A 22,065-nucleotide genomic window follows, 5' to 3' on the forward strand; every position below is an offset into this window, starting at 1 on the left:
AGATAAAGATAAAGTATCCAAACAATCTTTTTTTTAGTTAAGGGACCAAAAGCACATTTAAGCCTAAATAGTATTAGTTATGATATTTTAATCGGCTGGACCCACAAATTTGTCATATTTCATAAAGGCTTAAATGTGTCATTAGTCCATGCAGTCGCACCATTTTATGGCTTTGGTCCTGCATTTTTTTTTGTTTGGTTTTAGTCCTTGCACTTTATAAAAAATTTGGTTTTGGTCCTTGCTGTTAGTTGACTGTTAAAAAAAAGGTAAAAAAATAACCGAGTGCCACGTGGCCCAATCGTTACATGCCATGTGGCACAGGAAAAAAATATTTACTAATTTAATTAAATAAAATAAAACAATTGATTTATAATTTATTTTATTATTATTATTCTCATGGTTATTGTTATTTTGAGGTCCTATTTTTCATTTTATTCTCATTCTCATGTTTCTATCCATACATCTCTCAATTTTTGTTCTACCATTTGATTTGAGATTTGATGGGTGCCCCAATAGACCCTTTAAAATTGTTCACATTTCATTGCTCTATAGCCCTCTTATTTATATGTGGCTCAACATATCAATTTTTATTTGATATGAGACTTTCTAACTCATAATTGATACTCCAACAATTTTTACTCAATTACCCTAACATTTCATTAAATTTTGATGTTATTAGTTAAAATATGACTCTTTTCCATATTATTTATAAGGATGTCTTTTTTTATGTTATGTACATGAGAAACTAGTCCAAGAACCTCCTGGATTCACTATGAACAACTAACTAGGTCGATGCATACTCCTCTTTTCTCCTAATCTAATCGACTTATCCTTTTGTTCATTCTTATTCTTACTACCATACGCATTTTTCAATGAAAGATGCCAATGTAGGGGAGGTACTTAGGAGGTTTTAGTGAATGAAAGGACTAGTGATCAACCTTAACTATACTATAAATTCCACTAAATATACAATAAAATAAGAGGCGAGACCAGGTAGGTCTCTGTTGGGCAGTGGCGGAGCCACACAAAAATGTTTGGGATGGCCGTCATCAAAATAAAGTCGATCATTTTTAATTTTTTAGACAGTCAATATTATTACCTCAAGCCGGTGTAAGACGCACCAAGCAGGGTAAAAAGAAGAACAATTACAAGGTGTCGAATATATGCGAAACACCAAACCAAAACCCAAAAGAGTTATAGCCACCAAAAACACACTGCTAGCCCACTTAAAACACACCTAGACCCCAAAAAAACAGCAACAGAACAGAGGCCAAAACAGCTGAGAAAAGGAAGAAAAAAAAAGATGGCGCGCCTGATGAAAAAACCAACCCAAACAGATAGAAACCACACCAGCTAGGTGCGGCCAGCACAACCACACCAGAACCCACCAGAATGCTAGCAGAAAACCCCAAAACCGCAACCGTGTAACAGAGAAAACAGCCAGCACAGCCACACCACACCCACACTAGAACCCACCAGTTTAAAGTGACACTTTACGCTTCCTCTTGTAAAATGAATAGATTTTTTGACTCTTCATCTTGACTTTTTTGTTGCAAGGAAACAAATTTATCAAAATGATGTAAGAATAGTGTTAAGACTCATAATGAAACAAATCTACAGTTGACAATGCTACTGCTAATGTCTAATGAGAAACAATATCATTGACAAGATCAAATGGAGTTATCTTCAACACAATGATCCTAAGACAAACTTAAATCAGTGATCATAAAAGTAGAGATTCATATGTACACAATGGAAGTAATAAATCAATCTTTCACATGCCACTCCATTGCTCATAAAAATAATTAAACTAGAACTGAATGATTGTTAAATTACCAATATTTAGAATCGGCACAAGCAATAAAAATTTCAAGATACTAATGACTTTTGATAAGATGACTAGTGTTTCCCTTTTAACAGAAGTCTAGCTCCCAGCTTAAAAACCTTTATCTAGCTTCTAAAAACCAGAATCCCCAAAACACACATAAAAAATCCAATCTAACATTAAAGAAAAACTTTGCAATAACTTTGTCATCTTTTGAAATTATTATCTAAGCATACTTAATTCTCAATTAGTTAACCAAATGTCCAACGTCAACAGTTCCCATTCTTTTTTCCCAATTGATTTACCTAAGATATTAAAAGAGAGGACATTTGAGGCAAAATATTTGATTTACCTAAGCAGTATTATTAACAAAAATAAAAAATAAAAAATCCCCTTTTGTTTTGATTAGGGTTATGGGAAAATTGAAATTGAAAACCAAATTAAAAATCAAATTCAGAGATTAGATACACTTACAGTTTTAGGGTTTGTAGAGAGATTGAGATCAATGAAGAGAAGAATCAGAGATTGATGCAGAGAGAAGAGATGGAGGCCTTGAGTTTGCCGGAGAGTTCGTCGGTCGCGGGATTGCCGGTGGGTGAGGGTGGTGGTGGGTGAGGTTGCGCACGTGAAGGAGAAGAGAAAATATTGCTTCTTCGTTTCTTTCCCGTTCTGGAGAAATATTGGAATTAGAGTGGGATAGTGGTTTGAGTGGCATGGTAGTAATATTAAAATTAATCCAGGGGCATTATAGTATTTTCACAAAATAAATGGGTAGGCCATGGCCATACCCAGTCCACACGTGGCTCCGCCACTGCTGTTGGGTCTCCTTCTTGTGTGTTGATTTCATTTAGTTGATCAAGAATCATGAGCAACACCATAAGGAGGAGGCAACATCTGAGCTAGTTCCCTGTTCCATCTATCGATTGAGTTGAATCGACAATAGATCCAGTAGCTTTTTTAATAAAGAATAATTCTTTTTGAGTTTTGGTGTTTCTTGTTATTAGAAACCCAATTTAAAAATTAGAACATAATCTCTAAATTATATAAAATGACATGATCATCAATACATAGATATTAATCACAAAGCTAGAATTTACACTCAGATACTATTTCGTTAGTTTGCTTTAAAAAGTTCAGAAGTTCTTAATCTTTTCACATATCTTTTTTTGTGTCCAATGGTCAATTCCCCTCTTAAAATGAATTAGTGAAGCTTCCAAAATTTAAATTCCAACTACAAACTATAGAGCAATGATAGGTTGATTATCCCATATGATATATACCTCTTATCATAGTTTTGAAAACCGGACCGGACCGGCTGGTCGAACCGGTCCGACCGTGAACCGGATGGGTAACCGGTTCGGTTGGTATGTTGGATCGGTCATGCAATCAAACCGGTGCGAACCGGCATGAACCGGACAAACTCGGTTAAAACCGGTGAACCGGCGGTTTAATGAGCCAACCAGGTTATAAATTTCTTTTTTAATGAATAATTATATAATTTACCAAAAAATTGAAAATTGGCCTTGCTGTGGATCGAACAGGCGACCAAACAGTCACAAACTTCTCAAAGGCACTAATAATCCACTGCACCACTGCTGTTTGTTGTGATGAATTGTTGATTCATTTTGATTGTATATTATTTCAAAATATCATAAACTAAAACTACACCATTTTTTTTTTCGTTACACTAAAACTACTTCATTTCAATTCACATTTTAACTTGTATTTTATAATTTTTTTTGCATAATTTGAATTTTGTCAATTTTTTTGCATAACTTGTATTTTGTCTTTCTTATAAAAAAATAGAAACATGTATTCTCTTTTTATTTTATCTTCATAATATATTGTATAAGTAAATGTTTCATAACATATATATATATATATATATATATATATATATATATATATATATATATATATATATATATAAGAATTAATTTGTGTTTGATCATATAATAACTGTTGAACCCGCGTCTCTTAGATTATTTTAGTTTCTAAAGTGACCGAGTCACCGATTCAATCCGAGTTAATCCGGTTAAATAACTATATAAATTTAATCTAAGGACCGAGTTATCTAACCGAGTCATCCGAGTGGTTCCGATTCAGTCATGCGGTTCGACCAATGACTCAGTGGTTCGACCATTGACCCAGTACCCCCGCCGAGTCGATGACCGAGCCGAGTTTTAAAACTATGCCTCTTATACTCCCTCCGTCCTAAATTATAAGCAAAAAAACAAAAATCACACTTATTATGAAAACTAAAGCATAAGAATTTGTAGCATAATTTTTTGTGTTTTCTTTGGAATAAGTTTCATGGGAAGATGTAAAAACAATTTTCATTGGCAATTGGTTATGAAAAAAATAAAAGAGAGAGAAAATTAAATGTAATTTGCATTTAATTTCATGAGAATAAGAAAAAGTTTTTATTGGAAAATATGATTTTTTTAAAAACAATATTAAATAGAATAAAAGTTTGTCTTTTTTACTTATATTTTGGGACAAAGAAAATGAGTTTTTTTTACTTATATTTCAAGACGGAGGGAGTACATCCATATAAAAAATGACATGGGACGACGTGATCACCACACACTCCTCAATTTTTTCTCTCACTCTTTCTTCTTCTAGTGTCATATATGAGGGTGTACAAAGATGGTATAAAAAGGGTGTCAAACTTATAATTAATCAAGCTATATTATATGTAACTCTACTAGCCGAACAAATAAATTCACGAGCTGAAACTTTCCATATTATTCCACATATGATGGACACCGACACGCTACCTTTTTAATTTATTGAGATTAGATGTCACGGCTTAAGTCAGCAATCGCATAGCATATTCTATTTATTTATTATTGATAATGATATATTTTTTTTGAAAGAATTATTGATAATGATATTGACATGTAAATATGACATTTTCCTTAAAATAATGTCAAAATATAACATATTCATATTAAAATGGTGAAATTCTAACAACTAAGTTATTTGATACGAAAACACCAGAAATTGAATACAAAATGTTTCTCTTATTTTTAAGTTAGTGGTAAAAATTCATCTTTTTTTTTTTTTTTGATAGATCTAAAAATTCATCTTTTAAAAGGACTAAACAGAGTATCTGAATTTCGAACCTCGGTTCATATGTACATATAATGCAATATTTCTACCAAATGAGTTAAGTTTATAAAAACTGTTTTTCTTATTAAATGTTAGTTATTAATATTTTTTTCTTCAATTTATTTTAATCCTCCGCTTTTTATTTTTTTGGTAGAACCTCCGCTTAATTAATTCATTTTCTTAAAACTAGTCCCTACTTAATTTCTATTCTTTTAAGAACATCTCTAACTATTTTCTCTAAAATACTTAATCAATTCTTGACTTCAATTATGTTGTGACCTCTATTTTTTTACTTGATTTGAAATAGTTAATTAAAATTAAATTAATTTCATATTTAACTAATATTAAAATTTTGATACAGTTAACCAAATATATAACATATTTTTACATTTTTGCTTGACACAGTTAACCAAATAATTGAGTTCAAGCAGTCAATAAGCTTCATCAAAAGACAATTTACATAAGAGAACCTGAATTTAATTCATAAATAAAATAATTCTTGATCAAAATTTATTTATTTATCGATCAGTCAAACATTGAATCATCAAATCTCTTCTCTTAGAAAACAACAGATTAACACCAAATATTTATCATAGAGATTTTTCCCTTAAAATAACAATACTTCATTTTTCTAAAAAAAGAAAAGAATATCAAACAGTGTCTTCATAACATTGGTTTTTTTTTAAGGAGTCAGAAAATTGGTTAAACAAACAAAACAAACAACTTTTATAAAAAATAATAGTTCAATTATTACTTAATCAAAAGTCAAAATTTATATTTTTGAGATAAAATTTTTATTTATAGATTTCTTAACCATTATCTTAGGGTGTATTTGGATGGAGGGCTTAGGAGAGGAATATAGGGAGTGTTCACTTTTCAATTTTAAATTACTGATACTATGAATTTTTTTTTTTGGAAAGTTAACATATTAACATGATAAAAAGTATTATATAATACTTCAATCACATTTAATTTATTTTAAAAAAACATATTATATATTCCGTGATTTAAAAAAGAAAAATAAAATCTCCCTCTTGTTTCTCTCATAAACTATCAATTCAAACATACTTTTAAGACACCTGTTGACAAAATTCAAAAAAGTTATCACTACCATGGTCGATATTATTAGTAAAGGATATAGTATTGACTAAAAGCATATTCTAACTTTGTACGAAAAAAAGGACATATCGCAACATATTTTTGACAATGTTGTGCGTGCTCACGTGCTGTGCAAGTGTGATGTAATCAACTACATCATAAAGTCCACGTTGAAATTTGAATTCAACAACTCTCGACTTGTGTGAATTGTGATGCAATCAATTACGTTTGCATGCCGTTAGAACAAAAATTATATTTTTTTGGGTTTGGCTAACCCGTGTCATCATAAAGTCCACGTTAAAGAATCTATAAATAAAAATTTAATCTTAAAAATATAAAATATTATTTTTAATAAAGTAATGATTACACAATTTTTTTATGAAAACCTACTTATTTTAAATGTTTAACCATTACTTTTAGAATACCGGTTAACATTCTCCATATTTTTTTTTTAAGGAGAACAAGAATGAATTTTGTTTTCCTTAAAAAAAGAATGAATTTTGTTTGAAAAATTCTAGTGCGAATACTGAAATCAAATATAATTGAATTATATTAAAATTGATGTAGTCAATCTTTTAATTAAAAATAAGACTTAATTGCATGTTGGATCCTTTATGTTTATTTTAGTTTTCAATTTGGTCCCTTATGTTTGAAAGTTTCAAGTTGGTCTCTTACGTTTTAAAAGTTTCAAGTTGGTCCAAAACGTTACTTATATAGGAATAAGTTAGTCCATTCCACGACATGATATTGAGTTTAATAAAACAAAAAAATTAAAATAACGTTTTAAACTAATTTTCTAAATAAGTTAAGTTCCATCACCCATATTGTCAACCCGGATCTTTAACCGTTACGTGACTGAAGAGACTAACTTATTCCAACGTGAGTAACGTTTTGGACCAACTTGAAACTTTTAAAACGTAAGGGACCAACTTAAAACTTTTAAAACATAATGGACCAACTTAAAAATTAAAATAAACATAAGGGATTAAACATACAATTAAGCTTAAAAATAATATTATTTTTAGTATTTTTTTAAATAAAGAGTATATAATTATTATTTTTCTTTAACAAGTGTCACAGCAGCATTAACGAGCATGACACATTTTATTTTTTCTTGTTAAAGGGAAATATGTTTGCTGGTCTTTGAATTTGTGCATATCAACCCATCTATTTGGTCCTTGGATTTTTCAAAAGAGTCAAACCGTCTCTCAATTTGTTTCACGTTTATTAATAGAGTCACTTCGTCAAACTCAAACTTTAGATACGCTGACATGTACCGTCAAATGTTGATGTGTTCGTCCATGTGATCTCACATAAGCAGGACTAATTTGATTGCGAAATTTTACATCTTAAAGATTAAAAAAAAAAAAATATCATTAGAAAAAATTGAAACTTCATCAAAATAAATCTCAGAACTTCATGAAAAAGTCATTTTCCCTATTTTCTATCTCATAAATCAACCTAACCATAAATTTTAAAAAGATGAAATCCCAAAACAAATGTCAAATCTTCATCATCTTTCATCAATAAAAGAATCTTTCAAGATGAGGAAAAAATTCAAATCATCAAACTTTTATCTAAGACATCAAGTCAAAATCAGAAACACAATAACATTCATCCCATTGTCATGTGTTTTCCTCTTCAAACTAAAAAATTCTCGAATTAGTTTTTGAAAATTTCATTTTAGGAGGAGTTTAAACTTTGATTCCATTAGTCAATCACCAAAACTCCTTCCACACTCTTCCATTCTCATTCAAATCTAAATTTTGAGAAATTGAAATCAGACAGTTCAACATTAACAATCATCAACAACAATACTTCAAAATTTATATATAAGATGATTTTTTTTTTCTTTCCATTTTTACAACATAAAAGGAAATAAAATAGTGTGGATACTCTTTACTTCACATTCCCTTACCCTCATTTTCACCATATCAATTATCAACCTTGCACACTCCACATAACTTCAGTGTGAATACATGATGGTAATGATTTTATTTGTGGGGTTATTGTTATTGTCTTTTTGTTTGATGAGTTGAAATCGTTGTGATGTTTTTAATTGCTTTTTTATGTTAAAACTTTGAACAAAATCAAAGATTTTCTATGTCAGAGAATAACGCATGCATAAGATGGAGATGATCATATGGTGATGGTGATCTTCCTCCTTGTTATGGTGTTGCTAGTTTCACTTTCGTGATTATCATTTTGTGATTACAAATTTGATAAATGCACAAATCTTAACAACTACAAAAGTAGTAAGTTATTGTCTCCACATAAATTGTCGTTTCGACTAAGAATTTTTCTCGACTTACTAATAAAAGCAGTAAAATGGGAGGAGTTTGCAAGTTTTGTTTGATTGTGTAAAACGAGTTAATTTGTCTGCAGAAATAGTAAAATGAGTTTGATTCAGATGATTAGCGGTGATTAGGATTCTTCGAATCCCCTCCACCTCTTTGTTTGATTTAATGCAAATATGTCTATCAATTATGAAATAAGGTTTATATAAAAGTGATTAGTTTGTAGGATAGAATCCCTCAAGATGTCATGTTTCTCCTCATCACCCTAAACGTCATATGTGCAATATGGTAAAGGGTCATCACTCTTCTAGGTTTCTTCTGTTTTTAAAGGGGGGACTTACACTCTCATAGGTAATTGAAACGATACAAATGTTGAAATTTCTAAATTGTCATCTAAAGGAACCACAATGCACACGAATCATAGAATCTAACCGCATACCCTAATTATCCCCGATTAATTAAAGACATCAAAATAAAGTTCATATGCAATGATTATGACCAAGACTAGTCATAAGTTGTCTACCCTAATCTAATTAAGTGTCTAGGAATGTCACATTCCCTACTATAAGAAATAATTAAGCAAGAGACATATGAAAATTAAATCTAAATCATATCATAACTTAATAAACGACTTCATTAATATCATCCAAAAAATAAATAGAGGTTCATCTTAGAATCTTAATTAAAAGGTGATTAATTAATCATGGTATAAAAATACATAATCAAAAAGAAATGAAACATACTCTAGATCATAAGCTTTGAAAGAATATTTTGTGTGGAAGGAGCATTACTTATACAAAAATTTCATGTTGGGTTTGGGTTGAAATTCATGGCTTTTTCCCCAACTCGCGGGAAAATAGAACAAAAATTTGTATTTTTTAGGGCAGCACGCGCATGGGCGCATGACAGCTGACGAATAGCAAACTCTCTCTCTCCCATGCGTTTAGGGGCACGTAAGGCATACACGGGACATTGGGCCTCATCCTCAAGTGCGGAAATTTCCTTTTTTTCGTCGCTATTTGAATGTTTTCCTTCTCCGCCTTGGTCTTGTGATTTGGGGCAGAATTCTCCAATTTGTAATGTCTTCAAAGCCTTATTGAACCTTGATAATCTTCATTTCATGTCTTCCAAAACTTTCATGGGCTTCCTTGCTTTCCGAATTACATGATTTTTCAATAAAAGACTCGAAACATGTATGAAATTGTCTGGTTTAGGGAAGAAACATAATTACATGACTCAATTAAAAACAATGCAAAATATCTCTTAAACCATGAAAAACTTCTATCAAACTCATATAACGATCCAATTATCAAATAAACTGACTCAAAAAATACTAGAAATAACATAAGATAACATGTTATCACAACCCCAAACTTAATTGTTGCTTCTCCTCAAGTAACAAAAATAGATAATATTAAAATTTGAACAAATTTTAAGTGAACGTACCTTTCCAGAAAGGGTTCTCATATCATTGTTGATTCCATTTCCTAGCTCTGACTAACTTACCACTTCCACGCAAGTGGGACATGCTTAGAGAAGATAGTTCATACCTTCAACCATACTCTTTTATAATGTATCATCCTAAAGCAAGTAGGTTGGTCATGGCCATTTGCTCACTCCAGTCGGCATGTTAATGTACCTTTCTATGAACTTGCAAAAACTCTAAACAAACATTCAAGGTCAACATTATATACCACTTTAGTGGTTTTTTAGGGCCCCAGCTGACTGAGAGAAAATGATCTCTGTTATCACGATTTTGGGGTATCAAGTCATTAATTAGGTTTGAACCTTTCAATCTTTGATATTCTCTATTTTTTCTTGGGAAGGGTAAAATTGAGAAAACCCTTAGAAATTCTAAGTTCGGGGGTCGTTTTCGTTACAGGAAGGTGTTAGGCACCCGTAACGACTATAGTACTCTATAGGAACCGTTTTCCTAATTTTATGTCTACGCTTTATTTTTAATGCTATTTATTGAAAAAAGAAGTTGTTTATTTAGGTTAAGAATGGAGGGAGAAAATGTTTGAGATTTTATTTTATTGGACTTGGAGAGGTTTTGACCTCTTGCCTACATACCCTTTTAAGGGATCAAAATTCCATGTAGTTCTCTTTCAAAAATGTTTTTGGTGTGTTTGATTGATTTTAAGTTTTTTTTTGAAAATGGGTTTTGAAGAAGAGAAAGAGGCCGTAAAGGCATGAGAGAAGAAAATGGTGAGTGGTTGGTTCAATTATTATTAAAAAAAGGGTCTAAGTTGGAATTAGAGTTCATTTGAGTTTGATTAAGAAAATAAAGGAAAAATTCAATGGAGTTTTGACTCCAAGGTTTATTTGGAAATTTTTTTCAAGTGATGGAATTTACTTATTTTGGAAAATTGATATTTTTCTAAGTATCGCGTCTCCTAAGCATACATCTAAAGCGGTAAACATACAACGTGTGTGCGTGTCGGTGCTTGTGTCGGTGTACATCATTGGAGAGTCCATTGTCCGTTACATTGGCCCTAGTTTACATTCTATGGTCTTGCAAGAAATTAAAAAAAAGGGAAATTAAACTACCTAAAATTACATGCCAACTTTAACATAGAAATGAATAGTAAAAGACCTAAACTATAAGAAATGGAGATGAAATGATAGAATGCTTATGAGGTGAATGAAACAAGAAATAAAATGGTTAGTAGAATAGGGTATAAAATGATAGGAAACAAGTAAGGAGATATTGAATGGAATGGCAAAAAAGAGAGTAATAAAGTGGTAAAATATGCCCAAAACTTGTCATAATACCTAAACATGTACATGACCTATAATTCTCTCATCATAGCAATTTTAAAGGGTTTTATTTTATACCATAATGTGAGAATAACAAGAACACATTCAAGCCAAGAATTATGACATATTTCTAGAGATACTTTGCACTTTATTTCTTGACAAAAACACACATTACTTGCAAAACAAGAAAAAATGAAAATTCACATCCACAAACAGTAAAACACACATATGATCAGAGACATATTCATCATGAAATTGCATATCAATCATTAATATCGTGCCAAGACCTCATGCACAAATTATGGCAAGAAAATTCACAAGTTTAGTCAAAAAAATGAACAAATCAATAAGAAAATATCACATATATTTTTTTTTTATCATTTTTTAACATGAAAAAACATCACAAAAATATCAAAAATGCATCAAGAAACACATAGAAATTTTTAGGAATTTTTTTACAAGAAAAAAATTAGACAACAGGGGGTTCACATAACAAGAAACAGGGTGTGCATAACAAGAAAATCAAGAAAACACAGGAAAAGGCCCAAGCCCAACGTCCATTGGATCCGAACGCACATGAACCGTTGGATTGATCCAAGATGCCAAACCCTAGATCTAAGGGCGCAGAAAGGAAGGGAAAGAACCGAAAATAAACCGGACCGGTTCAGTTGTTTATAAAAGGCATTGGGGACCGGTTTATTTCATTTCTTCCTCTCCTTTCTCTCTCTTCTCTCATCCTAGTGAGAGAAGCTCTCACTTCTCTCTAAAAAAATTCTGAAAAAGGTGGGAGATGATCTTCATCTTCTCCGGCGAACCTTGCTTCTCCGGCGTGGTGGCCGGCCGCCCAAGGGTGGTGGCGCCGCCGCCGGAGTTGAGCAAGTTTCTCCGATTTCGATTTTTTTAAGATTTAGATATCCTTTTTAGTGTTAATCACGAATCTGAACTTATTTTTTTTCAAAATCGAAGCGAAACTCTCTAGATCTACACTTTAGGATTCAGATTCAAATTTTTTCAAACTTTTTCGAAAACAAAATCACATCACATGCAGCTAGTAAACGCGAGAAACGAAAAAAGGATAACGAAATCGTTACCTCCGTTGGATCTGGAGATAATAGTATTCGGAAAACTTCGATTTGGCTTCGATCTGGCGCGATTGAGCTTTGTTTGAGTCGGATTTGGTGTCACTCTTCAGATGCTGGTTCGAACTCCTTCCATATGCTTGATTCCGATTCAGTTTTGTGTTCTCACTCCAAGATCCGGTTCGGTTTGAGTGTTTATGAATCGCTACGAACTTTCAATACTGTGATGTTGTGGTTTGATTCCTCTTTGTTTCTTTCCTTCTTCTTCTCTTTCCTCTTCTCTGTGATCGGTGCTGGAGTTCCTCGCCTCCGGTGAGGAATTCGTACCTTGAATTGCAGAGGAATCAATTCAATGATGAAGATTCATCAATGAATCTCTGAGAATTGATGAATTTGTTGATGAATCTGGTTCTGGAAAAGTTAGGGTTTTTTGCTTGTTCTTGATGATTTTCTGAATTTTGATCTAACTGAATGGAGAGAGAAAAATGGAATTCTGTTTTGGTGATGTGGCACTGATTCTGTGGATCTGTAGATTTGTGCCTTTTATAGGCTGCCATGTGTGCTTGAGACCCAATGGGAGAAGGACACCTGTTTTTGGACTTAGGGACCTCTCTGCAAAAAAAGAAAAATTGAAGGACTGGACTGTAATTAAGAAAAAGGACCTAAAAATACAATTTTAAAAAGTATTGGACTAAAATGCAATTTTAGAAACTGTTTCAGGGACTAAAATGCAATTAAAATAAAATTGGACAAAACGTAAAGTGAAACCAAAAATAAAATCAACAAAAAGGACTAAAACGAACCAATTACAAAAATGAGGTATTTTAAAATACCTCTCTGCCGAAATTTTGACAAGAAAAGACCAAAATGCCCCTAGGGACTAAACTGACTCAGATACAATTTTTGAAATGGTTTTTTAAACAAAGATTCAACAATAATTTGTACAGACAAGTTAAAAAGACTCAGAGACAGTTACAGGGATTAAAATGGGCTCCAATGCAGGAAATGACCAAAATACCCTTTTTGTATGATTTTTTGAAATAAAATGCAAGAAAAGTAATGCAATGATTCAGAGAGTTTTTCAAATGACTTGTAATGCAAGAAAGACACTTTGGATAGTTTTACGCAAGAAAATCATGATTGAACATACTTTGAGACAGAGACAGTAAAATAGGCAGATGAAAAGAGAGTAAAGATTCAGAGTAAAACAATAGTAAATTGACAAATATCAGTGTTGAAAAAGAAATTTGAATGAGTATTTTTAGGTCCAAAATCAGGGTATAACAATCTCTATGTCATGCGATGGGCATAGGGCCTCGGCCTAAAGTGCGAAAATTTCATTTTTTTGTTTGTTATTCTTATAGTGTTTTCCTTCCTGCCTTGGTCTTGAGACTTGGGGCATCACTTCTTCAATTAGTAACGTCTTTAAAGCCTTATTGAATCTTTATAATCTTCATTACATGTGTTCCAAAACTCCCATGAGGCGCCTTATTTGTCGAAATACATAATTTTTCAGGAAAAAACTCAACACATATGAAATTGTTTGTTTTAGGGAAGAAACATAATTACATGATTTGATTGAAAACAATATAAAATATATCTTAGACCATGATCAAATTCTCTAAAACTCCTTTATAATGAATAAATTTTTTAATAAATTAACACAAAAACATACTAGAAAAACGTAAGATGATCTGTCATTAAGTTGTGAAATTTATAATGACTCAATTTTTTAATAAATTCTTGGAATTTTGTTGAAACTTTTAGGGAAGTAAATTTGATATCAAATTGGTTCTTGCATATATATACAAGGAAATTGACGTAGACGAACACATGCTACATGTTGACATGTATAATGTCTGGACTTGATAGAGAGATATGTTTGATAGATGTGAAGCAATACAATTAGCCAAGCCTACTTGATGCTATAAAAAAAACGTACCTACAATGAGGAGCCTTTTAAGATATAAGCTACAAATACTTGCTAGCATATGGTGGATTATGGCCACATCAAAGGCCATCACCTTTTCATGACTACTTATATTGGATAAAGCTCCAAGAGTCGATGAACCATCTTTTTGTATTTTGTGAGCTCTCATTCGAGTGTGTTGTAGGGTTTAAGGTGGTTTGGATGGAAGTTGACTATACTGTTGAGAATGACTTCAAATTTCGTACAAACTGAGCTAAATTCACGGGGACACATGTACGTACCTTTTTATTACATATAATAATAACAATTATTCCATGAGAAAAGAAAAGTGAAATCATTTACTACGTGTTTGTGTTTGGATTCGTAAGAATAACTAAATCACAATGAACCATCATAATTTTAACAAATACAATATTATCAATCAAAGCAACGTCTAATTTTGTCAAATTCATCGTTCATCTAAAGACGCACTTAACATCTCCAACCCACTTAATAACTCATCTTCCTCAGCTCTACAATTAAGTCATGGACCTTATCTTGATCAGGAAGAGACTTTGAAACACTCTCAATCTGCATACATTTCTTGGCCCAAGCAATGAACTTAGGGCATTCCTTTTCTAGACTGATGTTGCCAAAGGTCTCATAACTTTTAAACCAAGTGTAGTATGGAATAAGTGCTACATCGACAAAACCAAGCTTATCTCCTCCAAAATAAGTCTTGTCTCCCAATTCTAGCTCCAACAATTTGTGGACTTCTATGAATTCTTTCTTGGCAGCTTCTTGCTCTTCTCCCTTTTTGGCCCAAAGGTTCCTTCCAACATCAAAGATCTATTTGACATTGAGAATTGACACACACTCAGTTAGATCATAAAATGCAATAACAAGGAAAACCAACAGCCACCAAGAACTAATTAATACTTGCTAATATAGTGACGATGCATGATGATAAATATCAGAGTTTAATAGCTTAGTTAAGTGATTATAGCTTAAACACTCACCATATAAGTCTCCGGTATAAGCTAATTATATAACAATTTTATAAAAAAAAGTTAAAATAAAGTTTTCATGTTTATTATATAAAATATAAGCATTTTTTATTCTAAATTATCTTCTATTGACCAAAATAACTTTTTGGTCACACATAATATGAGGTTTGTAACAGATTGATCCGTTAAATTATTTGTTACAAACCTCAAATTTAAAGGACATTCGGTGTAATTTAGCCTATTTTATAAATATACGAAAAAATTTATGTAGACCAATTTATATACCTTCTTATCAACATAATCAGCCCAGAACCTAGCTTGTGATCTCTGATAAGGATCAGAAGGCAACAAAGAAGATTTCTCATTCCAAACCTCATCAATATACTGAACAGCCATTAAAGATTCACAAATTGATTTACCATTATGAATTAGAACAGGGATTTTCTTGTGAATAGGGTTCATTTGTAACAACAAAGGGCTTTTGTTGCTTAAGTCTTCTTCTCTGTACTCATACTTGATACCCTTTTCAGCTAGGGCTATTCTGACCCTCATGCCAAATGGACTTACCCAGTAATCTAGCAGAATCACTTTATCAGCCATGGCTAGTTAGAGAGAATAACACAGAATGGAGAATAGAATAGATTGTTATGGAAGCAGAAATGTGTGTGTGAGAAAGTACAAGAGTTAAAACCATTATTTATAGGAAGGAATAGAGACTGTGAGGAGATGCAGACAATCTTAACTTTACAACCTAAATTGTACAATTCAACATACGAAATATTTTTTCCTAGAGAGTGCAATATTAAAATGTGTAAGACTGTTTCGTGTATGATCTTGTTATAAATAGTTATGATAATTTATTCGGTTGGTCCAATTGATCATATTATAAGAAGATTTTTTCAAAAACTTCTTTATTCTTTATTCTTTATTCTTCATTTAATATTTATCTTTTTAATATTATTGTATTTAATATTTCATAAGTTTTTAGATGCAGTTATTCTTTTTGTTTCTGGTCTTTGTAAACAAAGAATTTGGTCCTTTTTATTTTGTTTAGTCCCTCCAACTTTTGTTTTTTTAGAATTGATTTATGTAATATATAAAATATTTGATTTTATTCAATATTCAAAATAAGCACTCATATTACAATGTCTAATTTTAAAATGAATGAATTTGCCAATAACATAAATATAGGTAAAACACAAAAGATAAAAAATATAAAGTTATATATTTACCAGTCGAAAAGAAAAAAAGCTTTAGAAAGTAAAAACAAAAAATGTCACAAAGTCAACTTTGAAATTTGAATTCAACAACTCGACGTGTGATGCAATCGATTACATCGTATGCCCCAAGAACAAGAATGAATTTTACGTATGCCCCAAGAACAAGAATCAATTTTATTTGGAAGACGTAATCAGAAGTGTTTTTCACTAGGATGTTAGCAGGACCTGGATCTGGACCATTGATCTCAGTCAACAATACCAATTAATTGATGGATGGTTCAGATCAAAGAGCAGGACAAAAGGCATGAGAGGATCTGCTTCCGGTGTGTGCAATGCGGTTTGTATTGATTTTGAAGCAAAAATTAGGTTCATCAAAGGATAAATTTTTAAACGGTTTGGTCTAGTTTTGGATGAGTATTTAAAATAAAAGTTTTGGATGAGTATTTAAAATAAATTGATATAATCTAATACAATTTAACAAGGTTTAATTTGAATTGGTTTTTGGATTATGCAATTTACAAATTGTAATTTTTCATTAATAATAAAAAAAATATGGTAAAATGATGAGTTTGATGGAATATCTAACATATAATTTAGTAAAAATTAATATTTATTTTTTAAGAAGTTAAAATGGAATTTCAATAATCAAACCTCTTTACTTGCTCCGCATAAGGTGTGCTAGAGAAAAGTAAAGAGGAAAATCAAGTTACATCAGAAGGTAAGGAACACCTCTGAATGAAAATGAACCATTACCGAAAATGTAATGGATTAGTACACTACGAATGGTAGTCAAAAGCAAGATTTTCGTGCTTCGCTTTCAACCAACCAAAAGATTGTGCTTTTATGTTGTCAAACAAGTAGTGGATAATATTTTGTGAATTACCATAAAACCCAAGCCGAAGAAAACCAAACTAAACAAATTATGTCTTTCTTGCGTCTAGAAAATTTTCTGAAGGAACCAAACTGAGTTAAGTGATCTGAAATATTAAATGGTGCAACTAATACAAAGCCTAACCAATCATACACCACAAACCAAATTTGACGGAAAAATTGCAATGAAGAAATAGATGAGCGGTGTCCTTTAGATTACCACATCCCCCCCACACATTGTTGAAAAGTATCTGGAAGTAGCCCTCCGTTTACCAAATTGTCGTTTATTGGTAAGCTGTTGAAAAGAAGGCGCCACACAAAAAGCTTGAATTTGAGAGGGACATTTTTGTACCAAAAAACATGGATGACATCTTCATTGATAAGTTTAGTAGAAGTTTATTGAAGAAAATTATAAGCACTGCTAATAGTGTATTGAAGTGTAAAGATTCCACTGCCACCTATCAGTAACAACATCCTGCAAAATAATAGAGTTCAAACAAGCACTCCCTCAACTGCTCCTTCTCCCACACTTGTAAAGGTCTACGACACTTCCAAGCCTATCCACTCTCACCACACGATAAGTGCTCCATTTTAGCCATCGTAGCCATCCTGTTATCAGAAAGATAAAAAATGCGACTGAACCTATCTTTCAAAGTCACACCTTTCATCCATAGATCCCACCAAAATAAAAAGGAATTACCATCATCCACCTTGCATACACAATTATCGTCAATCTAACTACCTACAACTGTTCCAACACCACAAGCATTACTTACTAAATTATGCCACCACACCAAACCCCTCCCACCGTCAGCGTGAACAAGAAGGCTACATTCCCTAAACCTTGGCACCAACACTCTAAACGCTCTTCCTTCAACCTCCATCACCATTTACCTAACAATAACATATTAGATTCCCTTAACTTCGTAAATCCCAGACCTCTTTTATCTTTATTAAAGCAAACAATATCCGATTTAATCCAAGATATTTTCCTAACCCCCCCATCAACCGTGAATTATAAGTGCGAGACTAAGATGTTTTCTGACTGGGCAACAAAGTACCCAGTGAATAGATCAGCCTCAATTGTTGCTTTCATCAAGACATTAATACCTTCGGTAACTATTAATAAAAGAAATTGTGACAAAGGATCGCTTTGACGAAGACCTCTTTAAAATTTGGAGTCATTGGTTGAACTCGTGTTAACTATAACAGAAGCGGTAGCTGTAGTAACACATTCCATGATCCATTTCCGTTAATTGGTAGTAAAATTTATCTTAACCATCCGTGCTTCTAAATAATGCCAATCAACCAAATCCAAAGATTTCTCAAAATCAACCTTAAATAACAATTTTTTATTTTTATTTTTAATTTCTAGGCATCATCCACCATGTCATTGGCGATAAAAATATCATTCAGGTTCTGCCTTCCTTGGACAAAAGCTGACTGAGAATTTGAGATAACACTTCCTATTACTTTCCTCAATCTATCAAATAACACTTTTGTTAGAACTTTGTACATGCTTCATACCATGGAAATTGGTCTAAATTCTGAAGAAGAAAAAAGTTGTCAAGTGTACTTTTTACACTTTTAAAAGATTGAAAACATAAATTTCTAAATATTTTTATTATATTTGGTTGTTAGCATTTTTCTTGTTTTAAAATTCTAAAGAATTAAGTTTTTCAATGCAAATAATGTGATTATAATTTTGAGAAATGTTATATTTTGAAGACACAGTCACAATGCTTGCATAAATATCTATAAGTAAAAAAAATAAGACGTAAAAATTTGGCTTAAATACATTTTTGATCCTCTATGTTTGTCATAGTTGCAATTTTGGCCTTCTATTAAAAAAAACCATTTTTCAACCTCCTAACCCCTTTTACAACTCATATGCCCTCTCTGATTTTGACTTGGTCAACGCCTACGTAGCTCATCACTTAAGTGAAGTGGATGTCACGTAGGTAATTTATAATTAAAATTAAATGAAAAAAGTCATATATTTATGAATGAAATCAAATAAATATGTGGCATTTTTAAAAAGAAGACCAAAATCGCAATTATGACAAATATTGGAGTCAAAAGTGCGTTTAAGCCTAACAATTAATCACAAAAAACATAAAACAAAGTGATAAAAAAATTCAGTTTCACATATAATTCATAAAAAAAAAAAATGCTAAAACATCGAAGAAGCTCATCCTAAACTCATTGCGAATTTTTGTGATTTATTAATTAAACTACTACCCGCCTTTATTTCATAAAATGCGGAATTTAAATCTTCATCTCAATTCTCATGCCTATGTACACGGTACACGATACTTTGGCAAATATTCGGGAAATATTCTTTGCTGTATATAGCAGCTCTCATTCATAAATTATACCATAAGTTCTCAATCATTGGTAGTTCGATCTTTCTTGTTGTGTGAAAGATATCCTTCTCTAATCTGAATATTTTTTGAATAAAATAATCCAATAAAAGAAGATTTTTTTAATACGAAAATAACCTCTTAATTATAAATAAAAAAGAAATACTAGCAACATTACTATAAATTAGGTGATCAGATGTGTGTAAGCCGGAAAAGAGTAATCTTTTACGGCCAAGATGTTTATTTCTTTGGGAAGATTAGCTTGGTGTTGATGTGTTGTTGTTATCTTTTGTTTTACTAGTCTTTGCTCACAAGTGTCTTTGTGACACTTTTTAAAGATTTTTATTGAAGAAGTTATTCTTTAAAAAAGTCAAAGATTTTGATTTGCAATGATATAAATACATAGATTTTGATAAAAAAAGATGCCTTGTTTTATTTTGTTGTTTTTAGTGGGCAGCATTGTGTGGCCCGTCACTTGGATCTAGAGCTCTCGTGTGGGGTTCTCTCCTGTTTCAATTATGAGCAAACATCATCCTTTGGACCAATCTAATGGTTGAGAGGAAAAATGGAAAATTAAAAACAAATAAGATATTAGACGATAAATGATATATGAATTGTTACGGGTATTCCTCACTGTCTTCACCAAACGTTCACACTATACCATCACCACCACTTCTATGTTGTCCCACTCCGGTCCAAACCCTTTGTCGACAACAACACCAATGATTACGAAAATCCTATTTGACAATGAAAATACAAGTCATAAGAAAAATGATCATGATGATATTTTGAATATGAAATGACATATTAAGGGATCAACATGAAACTACATCATATGTTATTCAAAACCTTTCTTCCTCAAAGCATAAAGTTTAGCACATCTAAGTGCTTCCTTCTATTACAAAATTATTCCATAAAAATAGGTGAAGCAACCAATCAAAAAGACAAGTGCATACTTCATTGTAGTCAAACATTTCCAATCTACTTAATACCTAATTTCTTTAGGGCATCTGCAATGAACTCATAGACCTTATGCTGGTTAGGAAGAAGAGACTTGGAAACACTCTCAATCTGCATGCACCGATTAGCCCATGCAATGAACTTAGGGCACTCAATCTCTATATTAAGGTTTCCAAACTTCTCATAGGTTTCAAACCAACTGTAGAATGGGATTAGGGCTATATCTACCAAACCAAGTCTGTCTCCTCCAAAATAAGCCTTGTCTCCCAGCTGTTTCTCCAACAATTTGAGCATATCTATGAATTCCTTCTTGGCTGCTTCTTGTTCTTCTCCTTTTTTGGTCCTATACACTTTCTTTCCAGCTTCATATATCTATTGACATTGATAATTAACACACCGAATAAGTTGGAAACAAAAATGCAAGAATGAGAAACGTACATAAGAGTCAAAGATCGACCTTACTACTTATCGTAAAATGTTAGATTTGATCATGTAAAAAATACTGATGATGTACAAACTTTTGCATCTGAACTTACAAAAATGTTTACACCAATGTAATTTGATATTAAGTAGGTCCATATTAGACCCATTCAATAAATTTTTAATCCAAACGACGAGTTTTGTAAAATATGTAGGCAAAAATAAGTTATTGGACAGTGTAACTATTAAGTTTACACAAATGTAATTTGATGTGTTCTCATAAACTATTTTCATTAAAAATAGTAATAAATTCACTTCCTCTCTAAAAAAATTAAAGAAACAGATAATAAATATTGGATGGACCACACCAAAATCTAAAATAGAGATTGATGAAAGCATAGTTTAGCAAGATTGAATATACGAGTCAGTTCACAAGTCCTAACTCAACTGATAAAAATATCAAAACTGGTAAATCGAACGCCATGATCAACGTTCGAATCCCGACCCTCCACTTGTGTGTGTGGGTTCCAATATTGTTTGTCTTTTCGTCTATCTACAGAAAGAAAATATACGAGTAAAATAAAATAAAATTTGAAGACTCTTATTATATACCTTCTTATCAACATAGTCAGCCCAAAATCTAGCTTGTGCTCTCTGGTAGGGATCAGAAGGCAACAAAGGAGATCTATCCTTCCAAACCTCATCAATATACTCAACAATTACAAGTGACTCACAAATAGGTTTGCCATTGTGGATTAGAACCGGGATTTTCTTGTGAACCGGGTTCATTTGTAGAAGATAAGGCCAATTCTCCCTGGGATCTTTATCTATGAACTCATACTTGACACCCTTTTCAGCAAGGGCTATTCTTGCTCTCATCCCATAAGGACTTATCCAGAAACCTAACAAAACCACCTCATCAGCCATGACTTGGTAGTTTTTTTTTCACTCATTAACAGATAAATGTTTTATGAAAATTGTGGAAGCAGAAATCTCTTTATAAACAAGTCATTAGAGTGAGATTGGAATATAGCATGTGAAGTAGCCTAGCATTTTGTTATTACAATCAAATCAAATCAAATCCAAATCTATAACAAATCAAATATTTCATTATTGAAAACAATTAAAAATCTCAAGCACGAT

At 31.9% G+C, this 22,065-nt stretch overlaps 2 protein-coding genes across 2 annotated transcripts; both read right to left on the reverse strand.

Annotated features, from left to right (window-relative positions):
• Positions 1-14,432: 14,432 nt before the first annotated feature.
• On the reverse strand, positions 14,433-15,768 carry LOC25487046 (probable glutathione S-transferase). Its single transcript, XM_013608896.3, has 2 exons — positions 15,375-15,768; positions 14,433-14,931 (listed from the first exon to the last, which is right to left on the reverse strand). The coding sequence occupies exons 1-2, from the start codon at positions 15,687-15,689 to the stop codon at positions 14,593-14,595; spliced, it is 654 nt and encodes a 217-aa protein (XP_013464350.1). The 5' UTR covers positions 15,690-15,768; the 3' UTR covers positions 14,433-14,592.
• Positions 15,769-20,110: 4,342 nt separating this feature from the next.
• LOC25487047 (probable glutathione S-transferase) lies at positions 20,111-21,951 on the reverse strand. Its single transcript, XM_013608897.3, has 3 exons — positions 21,535-21,951; positions 20,535-20,874; positions 20,111-20,279 (listed from the first exon to the last, which is right to left on the reverse strand). Exons 1-3 carry the CDS (start codon positions 21,847-21,849, stop codon positions 20,269-20,271), a joined length of 666 nt encoding a protein of 221 aa, XP_013464351.2. The 5' UTR covers positions 21,850-21,951; the 3' UTR covers positions 20,111-20,268.
• Positions 21,952-22,065: the final 114 nt, after the last annotated feature.

The sequence above is a fragment of the Medicago truncatula genome, chromosome 2 (assembly GCF_003473485.1).
Source record: "Medicago truncatula cultivar Jemalong A17 chromosome 2, MtrunA17r5.0-ANR, whole genome shotgun sequence".
Taxonomy (NCBI): domain Eukaryota; kingdom Viridiplantae; phylum Streptophyta; class Magnoliopsida; order Fabales; family Fabaceae; genus Medicago; species Medicago truncatula.